The following is a 22,112-nucleotide window of genomic DNA, read 5'->3' as shown; positions in this document are numbered from 1 at the left end:
ACTTTTAGCGCATAATCTCAAAAATGCCAAATTTAGAGTTGTGACTCTTTTGAAGACGGTGTGCAATATAGTCCCTTTGAATAAAGGATTTGTTTGAATTCCATTAATTTTATTTAATATATACTGGAGTTTTAATAAAACCATAGTTTATTTTGAATATTTGGGAATATTTGTCGGTAAGATTTTTCTTTCATTTTCATTTATTGCATTTTTAATATCTATATAGCATGTTTAATACACCATAAAAAAATTAATTCATTGTCTATTGTGTAGATCAATGGAATCTGCTTTAATATTTTAATTCAATATAATATACAAAAAACGCATTTTAGCACTACCAGACTACTTTTCCCACTACGTCTACGATTTGCAGGTTTTGCAGGACTTAGTCCAAAGTCGTTCCCGTACGCCAAAAATTCTGTATCTAGGAACACTTTAGTGCGAGTAACTGAGCAACTGTTCCCAGAATGATGTTTCAAGATTTAGTCCGGAGTTTTTCTTCTGGCAAATCATGAAAAGTGTCAAACGATAGGTAGAGTTGCATTTGTGTACAAAAACAGAATGCGGTGAAAGCAAATAACCTTACATTTGTTAAAAAATGGAAGTAAATAATGAAATATTCGAATATATATGCAATTATTATTAATTATATAGATTTTAAGTTATTTAGTGATCTTTCAGCCAAATCAGTCTTGTAATAATGACAAGTAAACAAACCAAATGACGTGTTTGCCGGAAAAAGTGCTTTTTGCGCTCCCGTACACTTCTGCATCTGTTCTCCTGTTACTCTCACTAGAGAGAGTAAAATTGTAGTTTGACATGTCCACAGGTTTTAGTCCGAAGTACTGGAACAAACTAAATATTTATCCAACCTTGTATTATTGAATCATGATCAGAGGTGGGCACTACCAAAACCAAGCGATAGCTAAAAGTGAGAATGTGTTAGTGTGCCTAATTCCCCAGTAGAAATCGGTTGTATGCATTCTTGAAGGATGCTTGCTATATGAGTAAATTAGTGTGAACAATTCATTCGTAGTCATGAATTTCCACGAATAAATTCAAATTCTAGCGAATTGCAAGCGAATGTACGTTGTCGTTGTTTTAAGTACATTTCTTGATTAATTTGAAGTGGAATTTTTGTAATATTTTCAGTCTTGTACAAAAATTTTAGTGAACGGACGTGTTGTGCGATACTATTTTCATCACAAACGAGCTTTTACAAGATATGCATTTGCATATGTAAGTGCTACTTGTTTGTATATCCCCGTATATTAAAATGTATCAGAAAAGTAGCATTTACATATGGGGATCTTGTAAGAATGCTTTAATACTGTTCCATTAATGCATTTTTGTATGTTTGAAACATTAATACAGCCATATGCATACAGCAGTAATACAAGTGTATGATTAAGGTACGCATACGCTCTGAGAAACCACATGTGTTAAATGGAAATGAAGGTTCATTTATACTGGCATGTATACGCAGCAGCAAGCTCATGCCACCAACAGCGATGTTGTATGCTTAAGATTTCTACTGGGTCATTTTGCATGCTGTCGCGTTCTCATCGTTACGCTCTTGCTTGTATACGTACACATGATGATTACGCTCTTTGACCATGTGCTCGTTCTCTGCCCATGCCTGATCATGATTTAAACCAGTGCCCGCCAAAAAGAGCAAAGTCTTAAAATGAGAATGCATTAGCTATGAAACAAAAAATGAGAATGTGTTGGTGGTAATGCACGGAAAAAAATTTCTGTGTTGTATTACTTATTATAAAAACTTTGGTATGTTTTTTTGCCGTTTAGATCTGAACAACATAGAAACATATAATGAAAGTTAACGGCGCTAAGAAAGAAGAAAGTTGGTAAAATTTTGTATGTATTGTACAAAATTATTATTTTTTTATAATTTAAGTGTGGATTTCTGAGCAAAAAATATAACGTGCTTCGAGCTCTCTGAACATTAAAAGAAAGTTTCGTTGATTTCAAGTAGAAATAAAATAAAAATATATATATCTAATATATATTTATTTTAAAATTAGGTAAAACTTGACATTTAAGAACAATTTAAAATAACGATTAAACCAAAAGATAAATAACAAAACATATTGTATGTTTTAATTGAGGAGTAGTCTGGTATTAAAAAAAATACATAATTCACAAAGTTCTTTTAATATGAAGAAAAGCACGACTTGGTACCATATTTATTAGAGCTCTTGATATTCGATTAATCGAATATTCGAATTATTCGAATATGATACTATTCGAATAGTGAAATTCGATTAGCAGTATTCGAATAATCGCTCACTGTCGATTATTCGAATAACCTGCTCGTAGTCAATTATTCGAATAATAACTGGTGCTCGATTATTCGAATGTTGAAATGTGTGTAGGAATAAGTATGTACACATTTAAATAAATTGAAATGTAGGAACATAAGTTTGTTTTGAGACAATTTTGTAATTATTCAGCAACAATATAAATGAACAGGTTAAAAAATCACATAAAATGCATTTTACCTTCTAAGAGGAATAATTAAGTTATTAAAATGGACACATATCTGTGAAGAAACGCTTATTATTATACAGGAATGTAAGAAGGCTAACATTTTGCGGTGACAAACAACTTCTACGTGGCGTGACAATATTCCCAGCAATTGAAAAAGTGCGTTCGGACTCTGCCGATGTAGCTGGTATGCACAAATATCTTGCGGTTAATTTGAAAAGTTCCGGATAAATAGCACGGTGATTTTTCCACCATGTTAGGGGATGAATGTTGTGGCCGATCTGAGGTTCAGCCAAATAAGAGTCGATTTGTGACATAAAATTATTTGTTGGGATTTCACCATCAAACAAAAAATCCAAGTCGGTATGTACTACGCTGTCTGTTTCTTGGTTAATGACATTGCTTACTTGAAGTTGGCTTCTGATAAAGTCATAAACCTTGTGTTTTGTTTGCGAATCTTCATCATTAAGGTTCTTATATCTGGGGTCTAAAAATTAGGAAATTATTGGAGCTGAAACTTTTTCTAAAACACAACCCATATTGAACCTTTCAAAAAGGGAATTATGTGCAGTTTCTTTGAATATATATTTATTTGCATCGTCTTCCGACGATGCGGCCATGTGGTTTTTAATAAGACGGTGTATTAAAGGTCGCACTAAAGACAATGTCACATTTTTGCCACCACATAGCACTGCAGTCGCTTTATCAAAAGGTTTCAAAATGTCAACCAAGTTCTGCATTTCACCCCACTCCTTCTCTTGCATTTCTAGCCTCAGCGCATCGCAAGTTTTTGTAACGGTTTTATCTGATAAAACTAGGCAGATTGCATTTCGATTCAAAAGCAGCCTCTCACACATGTAATATTTGGAGTTCCAACGTGTTTCGCAGCATTGTATGAGTCGATTTTCCTTTATCCCCAACTGTACTTGGCGGTTTACTAGTGCAGTTATGGCAATATTTGAGCGATGAAAATGTGCTGTTAAATTTCGTCCTTTTTTGCAAATTTTATCGTAATCAGGTACAGCTGCTAATGCGTCACAAGCTGCAAAAGGTGAGCGCTGCACTTGATGCTGTCCCCTATATTAAAAAGTTGTTGCGCTGCTGCATTCATGACTGATGCACTGTCGTGCGTTATCGCTTGCGTTTTGTCGGAAATGTTCCAATCGGCTAAAACTACTTCTATTGCGGATGCAATGTTTTCAGCATTTGGTCGGTCTATAAATACAAATTATTTAAACAATTGACATGTCTTAAAATTAAAACACAAATTATGCATGTATGTATGAGTGTATGTGTTTATTTTATATATCTACATACAAGGTAGTTATTTTAATAGATTTACCTTCTAGTTGCTCGTTACAAAGTGTAACTTTGCACAATTCACTATTTTTGTCAATATACTGGGCTTCGACTGATAAATAACAATCTTGAGTTCTTGATGTCCATTCGTCCACTGAAATTGATGCGCTTTCTACCTCCGCCAAATCGTTTGCAATTTTTTCTCTTACGTCATTATAAAACAATTGTAAGCGTGAGAGTATACTTTGTTGAGAGGGAACTTTGTATCCTGGTTCCAATAACTTCATAAAGTCGCGAAAGCCTTCAGAGGAAAGGAAGGAGATTGGTAACATGTTACTTGCGATTAGGCGTGCCACTCCACGAGATATCAATTCCTGACGTTCAAATGTGCAGTCATGAACGGTGTCGTGCTTTTTTCTCTTACGGCCACCCGAGGTGCTCGCCTGCGTTTCAACGCATTCACCACTTGTTGCATCGATATTCGTGTCCGGTGTTCTACATATGTGTAACAAGCTTGTGCTCTATATTTTACTTATAACTTATATTTTTCTTTATTTGTACTTACATGCCACCACCACGAATCGGTTCCTTCTTATGGACTTGTTTCAAGTGAGTGCTTAGCGAGGAAGTGGAGTAGTGGAAACTAAGGACTGCTCCACAAATGGAGCAAGTAACTTGCTTACCATCACTGCACTTCGTAAAAAAACTCCACACCCAACTTTGTTTTCTTGCACTCATGTTCACAAAAACACACAAAATTTATAAATTCTTTTTTTTTTTTTTGACAAATAACACTTATTACAACGATCGAATATTCGATTTTAAGAAGTTATTCGAATAATCGTAGCTTTGCGACTATTCGAATAATCGAAGAGAATCAACTATTCGAATAGTAACATTCGATTTCCAATCGTACAAACAATTGCCATTCGAACGTTCGAATATTCGAATAATCGAATTATTCGAACAATTTCAAGAGCTCTAATATTTATACCTATTTTTAGGGGTGTATGTACGAAAAATTGTGTTATAAAATTTTTGAATGAATATTTATTCATTCTGCTCAGTGTACCTACTTTATTCAACAATAAAGCCCTGTATGCAGCTCTCAAGAAAACGGTCAAGAAAAAATTGCCATTATTTCGCGTGTGTGTCCAAGGAATTTTGACATTTTTGATACCTCACAGCCTGTCGCCTCACTCTTTCTTCAAGAAATAATGGAACGGGCACATATTTCTGTTGCAAACCTGGGTTGCCTTGTGCTCTTTTTTTCACAAAAAACTTTAGAAAACCGTAGTAGAAAGCGTAGGAAATTTCTTAAGAACTGCGTACTGCCTTAAGGAAATTTGGCTCAAGTAAATTTCTTAGCCATTTCTTGTACGTCATTTTATATGGAGTTTTTGCTTTTCTTGAGAGCTGCATACAGGCCTTAATGCGTCATCAACCTGCTTCGCCTATTGTTTGCATGCAACTAAATAAAATTTGTTGCTCTTCTACTCTTTCTTTTGACGTTCGGATAGTGTACGTGTAAGAAACCGATTGTGTACATGTGAAAGGCCAATATAGTTCGTTTCCCAGGAAAGTGTTTGGCGGGCACTGATTTAAACCCAGTAACTTATTACAATTATTTACGAACGCACTTTGAACACCGAGTCACTCAAGTGGTGAATTTTTCCTTCTTTGTAGTTAGATACTTTGTATGTAGGTGTGTACCAGCGTTGCCGCTTTGAAAATTTTTTACCAAAATTGGCATTTTTTTTTTTATTTATATTTGGTAATTTGGTAACATAATTCTCAATTTGGCAACTTTTTCCATTCGGTCCTACACGTAATATAGGTCAAAAGAATTTCTGATTTTACATTACGAAGTGAGTCGTAAGCGTTTCCTTTTATAGATATATCTGCCAAGTAATCCGGAAAGTTTCGCAAGTCTAAAAGTTCTTCGGCGTTCCTTGGTTACTAGGGTTGTGTGATCTCTAACAAACTGCTTGAAAGTGGCTATTGTCATATCTACCTTGTCCTTTTCCAGACGGTAGTGGATGGTCGTACTTTTCCTTATCAGTTCGTCAGCTTTGCAATTGCCATCAATATTTCGGTGTAACTCGGCAACCATATGAGTAGAATTCTATGTAAATGGTTATGTTCGTTCAAAAAATTCCGGAATTCAGTACGCAACCTAACTTTGGCATAAGTGCAGAATACGGCCCGTTAAGCTAGAAAAAAAACGAAAAGTGGCCGTGGTCCGCCCTTTTTTTCTGATTCTAATGTTATACAAAATGTTTTGGGGTGGTAAACTTATGTTGCAGGTGCTATGGAGTGGCAAAGGGGTAATTTTCGAAAAACGGGACTTATTCTGCACTTGTTCCCTTAACTTTATGTGTGAGTCGAAAGCTTTCACGACTGCAGTGAATTTTGCGATATTTTCGACTTGTTAACATATGTTTGTATGTTTATTGGTCATAACTGGAGAAATGTTGATTTTAAAGTGCTGCAAAATTTTAGGTTTACGGCCTCATGAAAAAGTGGCATGGTGCCAAGTCGTAGGATCTCAGTGGTATTCCCTCTACGGAACATTATGCGCCTAATAGCGTGTGGCTTTGTGGCCTGAGCTTTTTTCACGGATGGGGATGTACAGCGTGGCGACGATTAACTGTTACCCAGTTTTTTTTTTGAGAAATAAAAGGGTAATCTATAGTTTTTGCGAAAACAGTATTTTATTATTAATGTTCCACAGATTTTACTTTGGTTGTATTAATTACTTATTAAATTTTAATCCTTATTTACAATTGCCGCCAGTGTAAACTTTGAGAGAAAAGTTCATTTGGCACGCAGGCCTTCATCAGTTAAATTATTCCATATCTTCTGTAACCATAGGCAAATTTTTTCCGTTTTGAGTCCCTTATACTTCCCATTTTGTTCAACATAAGGTCTCATACTCAAAAATCGAATAGACTCAGAACTGGTGACTAGGACGGGCATTCATTCGACCAACCTTATAGTTTTTTTCTTTTTTGTATTTTTTTATACAAAGCCTAAGAAAAAATACACCTGAAAAAGACTTGCGTGCCAAATGAACTTTTCTCTCAAAGTTTAAACTGCTGGCAAATGTAAATAGGGATAAACATGTAATAACTAATTAATACAACTAAAGTAAAATCTGTGGAAAATTAACAATAAAATACTTTTTTTTTGCAAAATCTCTAAAGGAGCCTTTTAGTTCTCAAAAAAGACCGGGGTAACAGTTATTCGTAGCCACGCTTTATATCCAACTGCAAAGCATACCATTACGAGCCATAATACAGTACCATGTTCTTAAAACAATGCGAAGTCGACAAATTTATTTCTTCGGCCATACTCAGGTTTGAAATCCCCACCAAGCTTTTATGTTGCTGGTTGCATGAAAAGCTTGGTATCTTTGGATATATGCACATAGGCTGCATTTCTTTATTCATTCTGAACGTTTGGAATAAACTTTTTTGTTTATTTATTCTTTAGAACGTTCCTGATGATATGTTGACGTATATTTCAAACGCATTCTGTTTATTCCGGCTGTGAAGTGGGATTATCCGGAATGCATAAAGAAACGCAGCCATAAATTAAGTTTGGTAAAATCTTGTTGAATTTGGTCATTTTTTTTCTGGTGATTTTGGAGAAAAATCAGAAAAAGTTGTGGCAACACTGGTGTGTATGGGTACATTTATAAATTAACCTAGGTATATGTTTACATTCCAAACACTAACAAATGCTGATTATCAACAAGCATTACTAAGAAATACAACATACTTACAGTGGTTTAATTAGCAGATTTTTTGAGACCTACTATCAATTATAATTATACAATTAATATGGCTTCGGCTCGTATACAACACGTACTTCTCACTGCACCTACAACGTATGTTAATACAGCAGAATTGTATACAAAACTATGAATTCAGCCGGCTTCCTTTGAGTAAAAGGGACAGCACATATTTTTCTCATTGTACTGGCCGTGTTCACCTGCTTGCAGAAGAAAGTTATGCGAGCTACACATTGTCCATCAAGTTTGTCAGTCAATAATGTATCAGTTTTGAGGAGCGGTCAAACTATCAGGCATGTATGTTGGATTTGGTTCAAGTTGTTCAATTTCTTTATGCTAAAGTATATAAATATCACAAAAATATGACAAATCCATAATACAACAAGTAATTTTTAAGCAAAAAACAAAAACGACTTCAAATCTCATATAAAAATTTAATATTATCGTTAATTTCTTCACGAATTATCGGTACCCTTGAGGTACCACCTTTCCGATGAAATAAGAATTATCGAAATCGGTTAACGTCGTCCAAAGTTATGCGGTAACATACACAAAAAAAATACATTCAACAATTTGTATTGAGCTTGAGGCCGTTTTTAATGAAAAGCCAGTTGCCTACGCACTGTGCTAAGTCCGCCTTAATACTTGTTGCTTTTTTCCACTTTTTCATTTGTTAAGCCAACTACATACAAGCGCAGCTATTCCAGAACTATTTAAACTTGATCATGTGGTTGTTGGTTTTGTTGATTTTTGTTAATAATTCTATTTTTAAAATGTTTAACTTTTAGGTGTGCTCGTCCTTAAAGTTCTGAACACATTGAAAACGACGACCTACGACCACAGCTTCCAATTTGCCATCTTCATTATCCAAACGCTTTGTCGATGGCGACATGATTTCGTTGAACGCGGCAGCGACTTCATGAATTTGTATGAGTTTGACATAAAAGAAGAGGAAGAACCTTATCTGTCGCCAGAAAAATAGAAATAGATCTAATCTGGCTACAACTACAGCCGTCGCGTAGCCCGGTCGTCGCCAAAATAATTATCTACATAAGAGTAGTAATTTGACAGCTGTGGTTGTAGCTTGTCGTATTCATTGTGTTCGGGCTATAAGTTATTTGTTTTTGTTATTTATGGCCATGAACGAAAGACACAAGATCACGTAAGAACAAGAGAGTGAAAAAGTCGATTTTTTTAGCGGGTTCAACGCCATCTTGTTTCACTGGAAAACGAGCGAAAAGTAAACAAAGCAAAGAAAACAACGAAAACCAAAATTAGCCAAAATTATTGTCAGCCACTTTAAGCGCACAATTTAGGTAAAATGATGCAATAAAATGCTTGAAAATTTGTTGTCATGTTGAATTAACTCTTCTTTACTTAAATAAAAGTGTAAAATAGTGGTGCTTGTGATGTAAACAAATGCTCAGCTGACGAACCCGCTTTCGCAAACTTTTTTCTCAAAACCAGTTACAAATACAACGTCGCGTTCTTACGTGATCTTGTATTTTTGGTTCATGATTTATGGCTCGACCATCGATAGTTTTCCAGCTCTAGCCCCAAACTGATCCATGAACCAAGAATGATAGAATACAAGATTGCGCCGTCCTGGGCGTTGACATTTGTGTACCACAAGTAAACAAAGAATAGAGCGAAAAGAAGAACGAGTTGAAACTGCCAAAGCAGTTCACTTTACAGCGAAAAACGTGTTTTAATTTTGCTAAATGCGAAAATATTGCATTTTTCACCTAATCTATTAGAGAACAGTGAACATTTTAGATGCACTCCATTGCTTTGCAATTGAGGCTGCTTCGGCAAACGTTTTAATGCACTCAATTGCTTTGCAATTAAGGCTGTATCAGAAACTCCTTGATACATTCATACGGCCACTCGTTGGCCGCTCCAAAAAATCCAACCGCTATCCAATCAACAATGATAATTTGTTGCACAGAGGACTCGTCTGTCCGAGTCGATCTTTATTTTTATAATAATAATAAGCAAATTATAATTTTAATCTTATGCCTGCCAATGTGCAGCGCTACGAAACAGAGAAACGACAGAACCACAAAAAACTAAAGAAACAAGTGATGCCACTGAATACGAAAAATATATACATGTAATTAAATCAGTGATGGGACATGATGGCTTATACATCCTGCCCGGCTAAACCGTCACGGTTCAGGATCTCTTCGTTGGGACCAGTTAGCCGGCAAAGCTTTTGAACCGGTCGCTGACATCGATGCTTTACATAGAGACCTTCGTCTGTCCTCTTATCGCTGTTGTACTCGACGGTTACGACGCGCACTAGGCCATCGTCGCCAGGATGTACATCGATGACTCGTGCCATACGACAGTGAGCTGGTGGAAGATTCTCGTTGAGGATAAGTACTACGTCGCCGCGTTGAAGATTGGGATGAGGACGTACCCATTTACCACGTGCCTGAAGCGAAGTAAGGTAGTTTTGCTGCCATCGCTTCCAAAAATGTTCATACATGCGCTGCAGCCGCTGCCAATACTTGAGACTATTCTCAGGAACATCAGGCACTGCAGGCTCGGGGCGAGAAACAAGCGGTCGTCCAATGAGGAACTCTCCAGGAGTAAGTGCGAGACCACCTTCGGGATCATCGTGAAGAGCCACCAGTGGGCGGGAATTAAAACACGCTTCTATCCGAGTTAGTAGAGTGCTTAGTTCGATAAATCTCAATGTTTGACGACCAATCGTCCGGTACAGGTGTATCTTCGCAGATCTCACAGCGGCCTCCCAGAGTCCACCATGATGCGGAGCTGCAGGAGCGATGAATCTCCACTTCGTACCTACAGCGGCTACATGTTGTTTCGCTTGCGTGTTCGACCATTCCGCCAAGTCAAGCTGCAGCTGTTTATTGGCTCCAACAAATTGCGTACCATTATCGCTGTAAAGTATGGCGCAAATACCTCGTCGGCTTGTAAAGCGGTCGTATACGTCAATAAATGCCCTGGTTGTCAAATTCTCAGCCAGCTCTATATGCACGGCCTTGGAGGCCATGCAGACAAAAATCGCACCATAAGTCTTGGTCAAAACGTTCGACCTCTTACCACCCAATCGCACATTAATTGGGCCGCAGTAATCGAGGCCTGTGTGAGTGAACGGTGGTGCAACCAATACCCTTGATCTCGAGAGCGATGCCATCTGTTGTTGTTGGGTGATTCGCTGATGACGGCGGCATACAACACATCGATGGACAAACGTCTTGGCCAATGCGCGCATGTGTACGATCCAGAAACGTTGGCGCAAATACTGCATCATCCCTTGAATGCCACCATGAATACACTTCTCATGGGCATCGGCGATAAGCAGCCATGATAGTGCTCCATCCTTCGCTAGAATAATCGGGTGCCGTTGATTAAATGACAACTCTGCTCTCTGTAAGTGACCACCGACTCGAAGTATCTGTTTTTCGTCCAAGAAGGGATTCAGGGACACTAGCTTACTTGTGGAACTTATGCTGGAATGAGATCTGAGCGAATTAATATCTGATAGGTACACATTACCTTGTGACTGTCGAATGTGAAGCTCAAGGGCCCATGCCCTCTCCTCTGTGGTCAGCGGATCACCTCGGTGACCTCGGAATGCAGGTAAGATTCGTCGTAGACGTGCCGTAGTGTCAAGCAGTCTATTCAGACGGCTAAACTTCTCCACCAAAGGAATTCGCCTGCCACCGAATGCCGTGTGCAATAACCCACATGTCGCAGCGGTCACCAAGCTGCGAGGGGGGGCGGCTCTCCAACGTTGCTGTCTGTTGTTCTTCGTCAGTCAAAGCAGGCAACTCGGTGATACGATTGAAGCAAGTGTTGGTGGACCAGTCCACCAGAGTAGATGATCTTCAAGCGCTGTTGGTGGAATGCCACGACTGGCGCATTTTGCTGGGTTGTGTTCACTTCGGATGTGTCGCCAATACTTCACTTCAGAATGAGTTTGTATGAATGCCACACGTTTGGCTACATACGGCTTCAATACGGTCGGTGCTTTCTGGATCCAGTGGAGGACAATGGTCGAATCACTCCAATACATACAATCTGCGCTGTCCAGTCGCAAGGCGTGACGAATCTCTTCCATCGTCATAACGAGTAGTTGTGCTGCACTGAGTTCCATTCGTGGAATTGTAGTACCCTTACTGGGTCCTACCCTTGTTTTGGCCGCAACCAGGGATACGCGAACCGCACCCTCTGGATCTTCGATGCGCACATAGACGACCGCAGCGTAAGCTTTGCTGCTGGCGTCACAGAAGCCGTGCAAGTTTACCGTGGACGTCTTGGTCATGCCCAGCCAACGCAAGACCTGAATACTGGAAAGCTGGTACAAACCATTCCGAAATGTTAACCATTAATCTCGTAAATAGCCTGGTAATGCTGTATCCCATGGCAGCTCTGCCTTCCAAAGCATCTGAATAAAAATCTTGGCCCATACGATCACCGGCGACAATAATCCCGATGTGTCGTATAATCGTGCGACATCGCTAAGTACGTTGCGTTTAGTAGGAATTGCATCGAGGTCCGGCAACCGTACTTTGTAAAATAAAGTGTCATTATTAGGGTTCCAGTGCAAGCCCAGTACAGTGGTATCAGAATTACTCGGAAACGACTCGGTGGTGGCAACTGATGCATCCACAAGAGCCGTCAAGGTCAGCGCGCAATTGGAGTTCCACTTACTCAAAACGAAATGGCCTTGGCGCAGGATCTTGCCGACATTACGAGCACGCTCGATTGCCTCTGTAGTAGTATCTACACTATCCAAGTAATCATCGACGTAAAAGTTTGAGAGGATGCTCTCCTTGGCCTCAGCTGCCCGGTTAACATTGTGGATAACTGAAAAGTTATCACTGGCGCACTGTTGCAATGTGCGAATAGCGTTGTACGGTCCACAAGCCATACCGCCAGAGAATCTGCTGCCATTTGCGATGCCTTTTATCCACCTCGACCCGACGGAACATCTTCTCCACGTCCGCCTTAATGGCAACTTGAATCCGTCGAAATCTGTGGAGGATGTGGACGAGATTGTCCTCCAATTGGGGACCAACCAGTTGCGTGTCGTTCAATGATATGCCATTGCTCGATTTTGCCGAGGCATTAAACACCGCGCGGAATTTCGCGCGAATGAAAGAATTGACGAAGGGCACCACTATGGGAATTTCCAAGTACCGGAGCATTGAATCGGAATAAAATTTGTACGACATATCAACCATCGGGATTCCTCGAAAACGTGTCCATGAATATTTGCTCGCAGTCCTCCACATAGCTGCCTTCAGGTGGTTCTTCCGCATCCCAAAATTTTCGAAGAAGCTCATCAAGATCATGGTCTTTCAATTTGGTACTTAAGGACTGAGGCTTGGATTCGTGCGATTGGGCATTAGTCGGGCCCAACACAATCCACCCGAGTCGAGTACGCAATGCACATGGTTTATCACAGCCTCCTGATACCACTCCATCTTGGAGGATGGTGCTCCAAATATCAGCACCGATAAGCAAATCGATGCACCCCGGTAAACCAAATGTAGGGTCAGCCAGTTGTAGACCACTTAAGTACTCATAGGCGGCTTTGTTTACAGGAATCGCTGGTGTCGATGAAGTGATCGAATTCAAAATGTAAGCGTTGAAACTAATGTCGACCCCTTCACCAATCCTCGAACGCAGGTTAAGGGTGGTAATGGCCTTAGTGTACGTTGAGTTTTGGCCGACGCCTTCAATAGTCATGACACAGCGTCTTCTACGAAGATTCAAACGATGAAACATAGATTCTGATAAAAAGCTCACCTGAGATCCCATATCACACAAAGCTCTGCATTTATGTAGGTTGCCCTGATGATCAGCGAGCAAAACCTGCGCAGTGGCCAACAACACGACGTGATCACCATGAACCAAGAAAGACTGAACTACATTTGACTGTTGTTCACCGCGTGGGAAGACCTGAGGCTGCGATACTGTAGGTTCTGGCTTTGAATTCGTTGAATCCATTTGGTGGGAACCGGTGGCCATGCTAGTACCCGAACCAACAGTCGGACTGCGACAAAGAAGTGTATGATGTTTTTGGCGGCAAACCGTACAAACTCCTGCTGAACAATCACGCGTAACATGGCCGTCACGTAGACAGTTGAAGCAAAGGCAAACGTTTAACGGTCTCCCAACGAGCCGTTACTGCAAGATTCCGCCAGCGATGACATTTGGCAAGAAGATGGTTCTCCGAACAATGTGGACAACTTGAAGTATTCGCACCATTCGCTTGTGCAGACGCTATGTGTGCTCTAGCCCCACGTTGTGCCGTATGCCGTGAAGAGGTGATCACACCATGCGACACAGACGATGCAGCCGGCATATTCATCGCGCGACGCTCGATGAAACTCAATAACTCTTCCAATCGGGGAATATCGTTGTCTTTGAGGCTCATGCCCCAATCATTTCTTGCTGCTACCGGCAGCTTTGGCAGCAATATTGGAATCGCAAGTGCATCCCATTGTGTTACCGGCAACCCCATGACAGATAATGCACGAAAGCTGTTACGTACACAGTCGATGATATCACGGAGCACCTTCTGTGTGTCCCGTGCCAGTTGGCAAAGCTAGTATACGTTGCACATGGGTTTGTGACAGCAGATAGGGGTTGTCATAGCGACGCTTCAGTTCCGCCCAAACCTCTTCATATCCTCCAGTATGCAACCCAGTGACCATTGGGACACTTTCAGGCTTGACGTACTGCCGCAATTTACTAAGCTTGTATGTTAGCTCGAGATCTGTCCGTTGGTGGACCATTGTCTCGAACATGTCTTTAAACACAAGCCAGTTCTCCACCTGACCATCGAAGGGTGGTATGGAAACAGGATCTAGCCGCAAATCCGCTGCTTGGGTCAGCACGAAGTCATGCTCAACAGGAGTGCATTGCAATAGCAAGCGACGTAATTTAATGCAAACCTTGTTGAATTGCTCTTCCGTGCTAGCGTACAGTGTCCGACTAAGTCCAAATGATGTTCAACGAAACGATCCCAGTACTGTGCTCTATTACGACCTGGTCTGGACTGTAGTCCTCTGTATGAACCATATTAAAAATCCGCGTAATCGATGACTTCGCGGAAGTACGTAAATTCAAAGACGTCATCCCGCAATATATATTGTACAGTTTTCCCAAGAAAATGATATCTGCCTAATCACGCCACAAAGCAAACGTTGATTAGCGGCTTATCGAACAGTTAATTCTAAACGGCTCACGAGTTGTTGTTGTGCCACCTCGAAGCGACTACAAATCACCGCTATTGCCGCACTTCTGGCAAAGTCTCAGTACTCCGTTATACGAACTAAATATGTGGAGCCCTTGCCGGTAACTCCAGCTGCACTGCCAATCCAAGCGAGACTTCCTCGATCGCTTGTTCGCGAATGCACCTCAAAATTGTTCCTCACAGGAGGCACCAAAAATGTATCAGAAACTCCTTGATACATTCAGACGTCCACTCGTTGGCCGCTCCAAAAAATCCAACCGCTATCAAATCAACAATGATAATTTATTGCACAGAGGACTCGTCTGTCCGAGTCGATCTTTATTTGTATAATAATAATAAGCAAATTACAATTTTAATCTTATGCCTGCCAATGTGCAGCGCTACGAAACAGAGAAACGACAGAACCACAAAAAACTAAAGAAACAAGTGATGCCACTGAATACGAAAAATATATACATGTAATTAAATCAGTGATGGGACATTATGGCTTATACACATGTAATTAAATCAGTGATGGGACATGATGTCTTATACAAAGGCTGTTGCAGAAAACTGCAGCAGCATCTCTGTGGGATTGATTAGCTAACTTGCAAATGGAGGCTGCGTGTAGCAGAAACAAAATCATTGTGAGGAAATGCTGTTAATATAATAATAGAGAAACATTTCGGGAACGGCATTGTCGTGCCCTATGTACACAAAATGCAGCGATTCGTCCGCGCGACACTTGCACCTACGCTTCTTGCATCTTGGGGGCTGTCGCAATTTAACACACAGCACTTCATTGTATTAGTTTTTACGCTGTCTTCAACTCAAAAATCACTCACAAATTGCAAATTAACACAATTTAAACTGATTTTTCACTTATAATTCAAATTTCTCTTTCGCTGATTTGTAAACAAAGGTTTATTTACAAGTTACCACAACTGTCAAAATTAGGGTTGCCAGACGTACTGCTTTTGGGAGTAAACGTACTCCTTTTTATTGCAATGTACTCCCATGTACTCCCAAAAAAATATCTGGAAATGTACTCCTTTATAATAATAATATATAATAACTGTTGCACAGTTTTGTTTGAAAAATAAAATTGGCCTTTATAGATTTTGCGAAAAAAGTAGTTTATTGTTAATTATCCACAGATTTTACTTCAATTTTATTAATTTGTTTTTAAATTTTCACCTTCATTTGGGTTTACCGGCGATAAACACTTTGAGAGAGAAGCGCAAGTAAAAAAAGTCGTTATTGTATAGTTTTTAGATTTAACCCTCATTTGGGTTTACCAGGGGGTTTGGGAGAAAAGCGGCACGCAAGTCTTCGTCGGTTACTTTATTACATATCTTCTGTAAATATAGGCTAATTTCCTCCCACTTTTCGGCCGCGCTTAGGGATTATAACCCTTACTAAGTAGAAGATGGGCAGGCACCTCTTTTGTTATCAAGGGTATATAAAATGTCCCGTGCAAATCAATATTCAACCTTTTTCAAACGAAAAAGCGCAAGTGAAAATTGTGACTTTTGGTCATTTTTCTAAGGGGTCCCTAGTAGGGCTGCCAGACGTCCCGGTTTTCCCGGACATGTCCCGGTTTTAGACTATTTGTCCCGGAGTCTCGGTCCAACCTTAAAATGTCCCGGGTTTCGTTTAAGTGTCGCGGTTTTCGATTTGATTGCACAAATTTTGAATAAAAATTACTACACTGAGAGAAACAACGCATTGTAATATTAAGAAAAATTTTATGAATTTACTGGGGGAAATAACGCATAGTAAACATGAATATTTTTTATTTGAATATCGTTTTAAAATGTTCGTATTTAAAAACAATACTTTCATACCACGAACACGTGGTGTTGAATCAAACTGAGCATTTGAATGCACATTTACATGTCTGGCTGTAGCTGAGTGCACGAAGATGCTTGCCACAACTTGCTAATTTCCAGAGCGTCAGGGTTCAAATACCAGTACAGGCAGCATGGAATTCAAATATTTTTTTTTTTTAACTTAATTATGAAAAAGCATCCTTTAAGTGCAAAGCGCTTCATTTTAATATTGGCGTATTTGAATTGAATATTTCTATACTAAATACTAAAATTTGTATACTTAAATTTATTACGAGTTGGGTTGGTGCCCTTTCATATGCGATTTTTTTTTTTTTAATTTAGCACGTTTTGCACAAGCAATAGTTGATGATTAATATAATATGTACCTAAATACATTAAAATGACATGCACAGAGTTTTACAATTATATTAAGCAAAAGCCAGAAGTTTTGAAACAAGTTCACAGCAACGAAACAAATTACTGATATTTTAATGTTACCTTGTATTTAATTTTGTTTCTTTCGTGAAACCTAAATCACTTATAAGTACCGCGCCGTTCAAAATTATTGGCTCGGAGACTCTTTCATCAGATCACAATTTCTAATCAGATCTTTTAGAAAAATTTTGAAAATGTAGCTGTTGAGCCAATTAGTAAAGTGCAAGTCTGAAGTTACCAGAAAATTTCGTTGATTTTTTGCAATTATTTATTTTTTGCTAACAGTGTCTTCCACATACCAAAAAATGTCGAACATAAGTAGTTTGTATGGAAGAAACTCTCAGTAAAGACAATACCAAAAATCAACTAAATTTTTATGGGCTGCAAAACTTCATTTTCAACATTTTTATAAAAAAGTCTGAATAGAAAGTTGCGAATTTGTATGCAAATTTATTGCATTTTCCCGAGTTTTGCACAAAGTTTAGAAATCTTTGTTTATGTTTTGTGATGTATTTAGTATAAACTGTATTTTTATAAGGAACAAAAAAGGTACATGCATTGTGAAAAATTCTCTGTGCTTTAGCTGTGATAAATTGTTTTGTTTTGCTGGTGTACGTTGTAATGATCTCATGATCTCATTTTTTTATGTTTTTTTTTTGTTTGTCAAAATAAAATTTTACTACATACTTTCGTACGTAATTTTTGTCGAAACGAAAGGGAAGGGAGCGAGAGGCCTTTCCCACCCTTAAGTGTCCCGTTTTGGCAACAGATATCTCTGCCCCAGTCCCTAGGGAGCGATAGGGGCCCTAGGTGGTCGGGAGTAACATTTTTGTCAATGGCGGTTCATGCCTACGGCTGCCAGACGTCCCGGTTTTCCCGGACATGTCCCGGTTTTAGACTATTGTCCCGGTGTCCCGGTCCAACCTTAAAATGTCCCGGGTTTCGTTTTAGTGCCCCGGTTTTTGATTTGATTGCACAAACTTGAATAAAAGTTCAAAAATCACTACACTAAGAAAAAAAATTGTAATATTCAGAAAAATGTTATGAATTCACTGAGGGAAATAACGCATGGTAAACATGAATACTTTCTATTTGATTATCGTTTAAAAATGTTCGTATTTAAAAATAATACTTTCATAACACGCACGCGTGGTGTTGATTCAAACTCAGCATTTAAATGGACATTTACATGTCTAGCTGTAGCTGAGTGCGCGAAGATGCTTGCCACAATTTGCTAATTTCCAGAGGGTCAAGGTTCAATTCCCATTACAACCAGCATGGAATTTAAATATTTTTTAACTTAATTATGAAAAAGCAATCGGTAATTGCAAATCGCTTCATTTTAATATGGGCGTATTTGAATTGAATATTTCTATACATACTAAAATTTGTATACTTAAATGTATTACGAGTTGGGTTGGTGCTCTTTCATATGCGTATTTTTTTAATGTAGCACGCTTTTTTAATTCTAAACTTCTTTTTCTCAGTGCCCCGGTTTAATTTGTGAAATAGTTACATTTAGAGATAGTTGAACTTTACACAAGCATCAGTTGATGATTAGTATATGTACCTAAATACGTTCAAAATGACGTGCACAGAGTTTTACAATTATATTAAGGAAAAGACAGAAGTTTTGAAACAAGTTCACAGCAACGAAAAATATGACTGATATTTTAATGTTATCTTGTACTTACATTTTTTTCTTTCATGAAACCTAGACTTATAAGTACGTACAGTGTCGTACAAAATTATTGGCTCGGAGGTCTTTTAGAAAAATTTTGAAAATGTAGCTTTTGAGCCTCTCTGAGAAACTCTCAGTAAAAACAATACCAAAAATCACTAAAATTTAATGGGCCGGAAAACTTCATTTTAAACATTTTTATAAAAAGTCTGATTAGAATGTTGCTAATTTGTATGCAAATTTATTGAATTTTCCCGAGTTTAGCACAAAGTTTAAGAGGCCCTCTCTAAAGTGCCCCGGTTTGGGCAACAGAGATATCTGGCAGCCCTATTCATGCCCTCTCCAAAAAGGTCGGAAAAGGTGCCACGTCACCACCCCTATTGGAAAGCCAACCCGTATAGTTATTTAATTTTCACATTTATTGTTGCTTTGAAAAAGAATTCTAAGATATCTTTGTTTGTTTGTACCTAATTAATGGTAATTTGTAACAATAAATTGCACAAAAGATTAAAAAAAGAAATTGTTCTCCTTTCTTATGTCATTTACTGCTTTTTTCTATCGAAAATATAAATGTACTCCTTTCTCCGTTTCAAAATCTGGCAACCCTAGTCAAAATCGGCAAATCCAAAGTAGCGGTATCACTGACGGCGCCACCTTTGTTCGCCGCACCGTGTCCATGAACCAATTAGAACAGATCTGACCGGTTGAGAAGCCGCCATTTGTAATAGCAACTGAGAAAAAAGTGTGTGACGTTCGTAATTTTGAAATTTGCTATTTCTGTTTTGCTTCTTTCTTTATTTTGTATTTTGCCGGTGGTTTATTTCAGTGATTTTTAAGCGATTTTAAATAATTTTTTTGTGCAAATGTAATTAAAATGAAATGCGCGGTAATTGGTTGCAAAAACACTTACAAAAAATAATAAATTGGTTAGCACAAACTTTTGCTACAAAATTGCTTGCATTTTTTCCTTTATGCTTCGTCTTCATATTCTTTGTTTACTTTTCAAAGAAAATAACATGGGGGGGGTAGAGGGGGTCGCACATATCACAAAACTGAAAACCTGACGGCGAGGAAACTCATAGGGCCAATTTCAAATGAATATTTAAATGACACTTAAGTTTAATTTTGGATTGTTGTTTAAATGCCATTTAACTTTCGTTGGGTTTCAGATCTACTTTGTTTAAATATGCCAAACAATTGGCAGCACTGCTGCTTGTTCCTTGAAATTGTTGTTGCATTTGCTTGTTTGTTTACATTTTGTGCTGAACAGCTGATTGTTTTTTGGTGGGATTGATTAAACTACCTACCAATCAATCTTGATTGTTCGGTACAAACACAGGGTTGCATATCTCATATTTAAATAGCCAATATTCGCCATTTAAGTTCAGATTAAATGTGTGATCTGAAAATGTATAGTGAAAGTTAATCAACAATCTCTACTTAAATAGACCATCTGAAATTGGGCCATAGTTTACGAGAAATTTGTTGTTAAAGTTGAAAATTTCACCTAACAAAATGTACGATAACAAACCATTTCAAACAAGTACAAGTGTGCAGAAAACACTAATCCAACTAAATTAAGCTCTTTGAACGTTTATCTAATTTATATTTTATTAATTTCATTATTTAACGATCAGGAACACGTTTATAAATTTGTTTACTCTCCCTTAGACAACCGAATTAGTATGTAAGTGTGTAATTATGGACAATGACCGAAACGAAGATGGCCGCACATGTGAGTAACGTGTTGCCAGAATACGTTTCAAGATGTGTTGTCAGATGCTCAAAGCGTAAGAATATTATAAATTCGAATATAATAAGTTATATTATTTTATAAGTTTAATAGCAATTGTGAGTATTATGTGTGCAGCGTAAGAATATTATAAAGGCGAATAGGAACAAATAAAGAATACCCACCGTTTCACTAGAAAAAAACTAAAAATAGGAGTCGAAAAATAGGAGTTGCGTCCACAGTATTTTAGCGTAGAATTCCTTACCGTAGAAGTCCACAAGAATTTTTTTGCTACAAGTCATATATCAAATTAAGTATTTTTGTGCTATTTCTGATAAACATATCTGTTAGTATTTTTGTGCTATTTCTGATAAACATATCTGTTAATATAAATAGTAACGTAATAATAATTTAAATAATAATTACGTAGTAATAATTTAGTTTTTTACCTTTTCTCGCAACGTGTATACATTATATACATAGATGTATATATCAAATGAAAGGCCCTTCAATCATCTTTCCAACGATATTTAGAAAATCGGTTCAATAGTTTTCGAAATATAAGCTTTTGAAAATGTTGAAAATTCCACGTTTAGCCCCCCCTATCCTCTGTCAAAGGTCAGTATTCTTTAGGTGTTCCCTTATAATAAAATATTATTTATTATATACTACGTTTATACGTAAGCTATTTGCAAATAAAAATAATTTGCAAATACGTAACTCACTGTTTATTCGATGGTGAAAAATTCTTTTTTAATATTGCCTGATTATAAAAAGGTAATAATATGACCATCGAAAAAGAAAATAAACATCTGGCAATACATTTTGAAACGTATTCTGGCAATACGTTACTCACACGTGCGGCCGTCTTCGTTTCGGTCATTGTCCATACATACATTCATACATACTATTTCGGTTGTCTAATAGAAAATTATTGTGAATAGGGCCTTAGCTGGCATATATGTAAATACTCTTTAACAGAACGTATACTTAAACGCAGTCTGTATACGCAGAATTTTGTCGATTACTGGAGCCCTCAGTGTTGCTTACTACACTGTTGCCACTCTTCAATGCCTTTTCATAAACTTACCCTTTCAACCACAATTTTTCGTGCTATAATAGATTTTAGCTAAATATAAACTACTTAGTTTTCAACAAAAACCTTATTCAATAGTAAATTTCAAATATTTTAAACATATTTTGAATAGGAACTTATAACTTTTTTACCATCTGTAAAACTAACGAAGTGGCAACCATCTAAAGAAGGAGAAATCAGCTGACACGGAAAAATCTAAATTCCACAGATTTCTGCGCTACGGGCTACAACTACAGAAAAATTCTGCGGTGTTGAGTTTTCATTTACATGGCTCTTTGGTAAGGCAGATCGTGTCAGCTGACTCGGGTTTACGTACCGGTAGGTTTACGTTCTTGACTAATTTCAGCTTTTACCACTAACATCTGTCAAATGTATACTTTCTTTGCTTAAAGGAAATATAAAATGTCTCTTCTTCTTTTGCACAAAAAACGATCGCACGTGTTTTTTTTTATTTCAACAGGTTATGGGCCCAGCCCACCTCGTTAATTAATTTTTCTTTTGCCTCTGTTGAATTGCG

At 38.1% G+C, this 22,112-nt stretch overlaps 4 protein-coding genes across 4 annotated transcripts; all 4 read right to left on the bottom strand.

The window, feature by feature from the left end:
- Window positions 1-2,425: 2,425 nt before the first annotated feature.
- LOC118751816 lies at window positions 2,426-4,785 on the bottom strand. The gene is made up of 2 exons (XM_036486633.1): window positions 3,848-4,785; window positions 2,426-3,720 (listed from the first exon to the last, which is right to left on the bottom strand). Exons 1-2 carry the CDS (start codon window positions 4,134-4,136, stop codon window positions 3,533-3,535), a joined length of 477 nt encoding a protein of 158 aa, XP_036342526.1. The 5' UTR covers window positions 4,137-4,785; the 3' UTR covers window positions 2,426-3,532.
- A 4,958-nt stretch (window positions 4,786-9,743) lies between these two features.
- On the bottom strand, window positions 9,744-10,622 carry LOC118751814. The gene has a single exon (XM_036486631.1). It carries the CDS (start codon window positions 10,620-10,622, stop codon window positions 9,744-9,746), a length of 879 nt encoding a protein of 292 aa, XP_036342524.1.
- A 1,338-nt stretch (window positions 10,623-11,960) lies between these two features.
- Window positions 11,961-12,506, bottom strand: LOC118751813. The gene has a single exon (XM_036486630.1). It carries the CDS (start codon window positions 12,504-12,506, stop codon window positions 11,961-11,963), a length of 546 nt encoding a protein of 181 aa, XP_036342523.1.
- A 305-nt stretch (window positions 12,507-12,811) lies between these two features.
- Window positions 12,812-13,609, bottom strand: LOC118751812. Its single transcript, XM_036486629.1, has one exon. The coding sequence runs from the start codon at window positions 13,607-13,609 to the stop codon at window positions 12,812-12,814; it is 798 nt and encodes a 265-aa protein (XP_036342522.1).
- Window positions 13,610-22,112: the final 8,503 nt, after the last annotated feature.

Source organism: Rhagoletis pomonella, unplaced genomic scaffold (genome assembly GCF_013731165.1).
Source record: "Rhagoletis pomonella isolate Grant_MI unplaced genomic scaffold, Rhpom_1.0 Rhpom_scaffold_01012, whole genome shotgun sequence".
Lineage (NCBI taxonomy): Eukaryota > Metazoa > Arthropoda > Insecta > Diptera > Tephritidae > Rhagoletis > Rhagoletis pomonella.
This window is presented reverse-complemented; position numbering and strand designations above follow the sequence as displayed.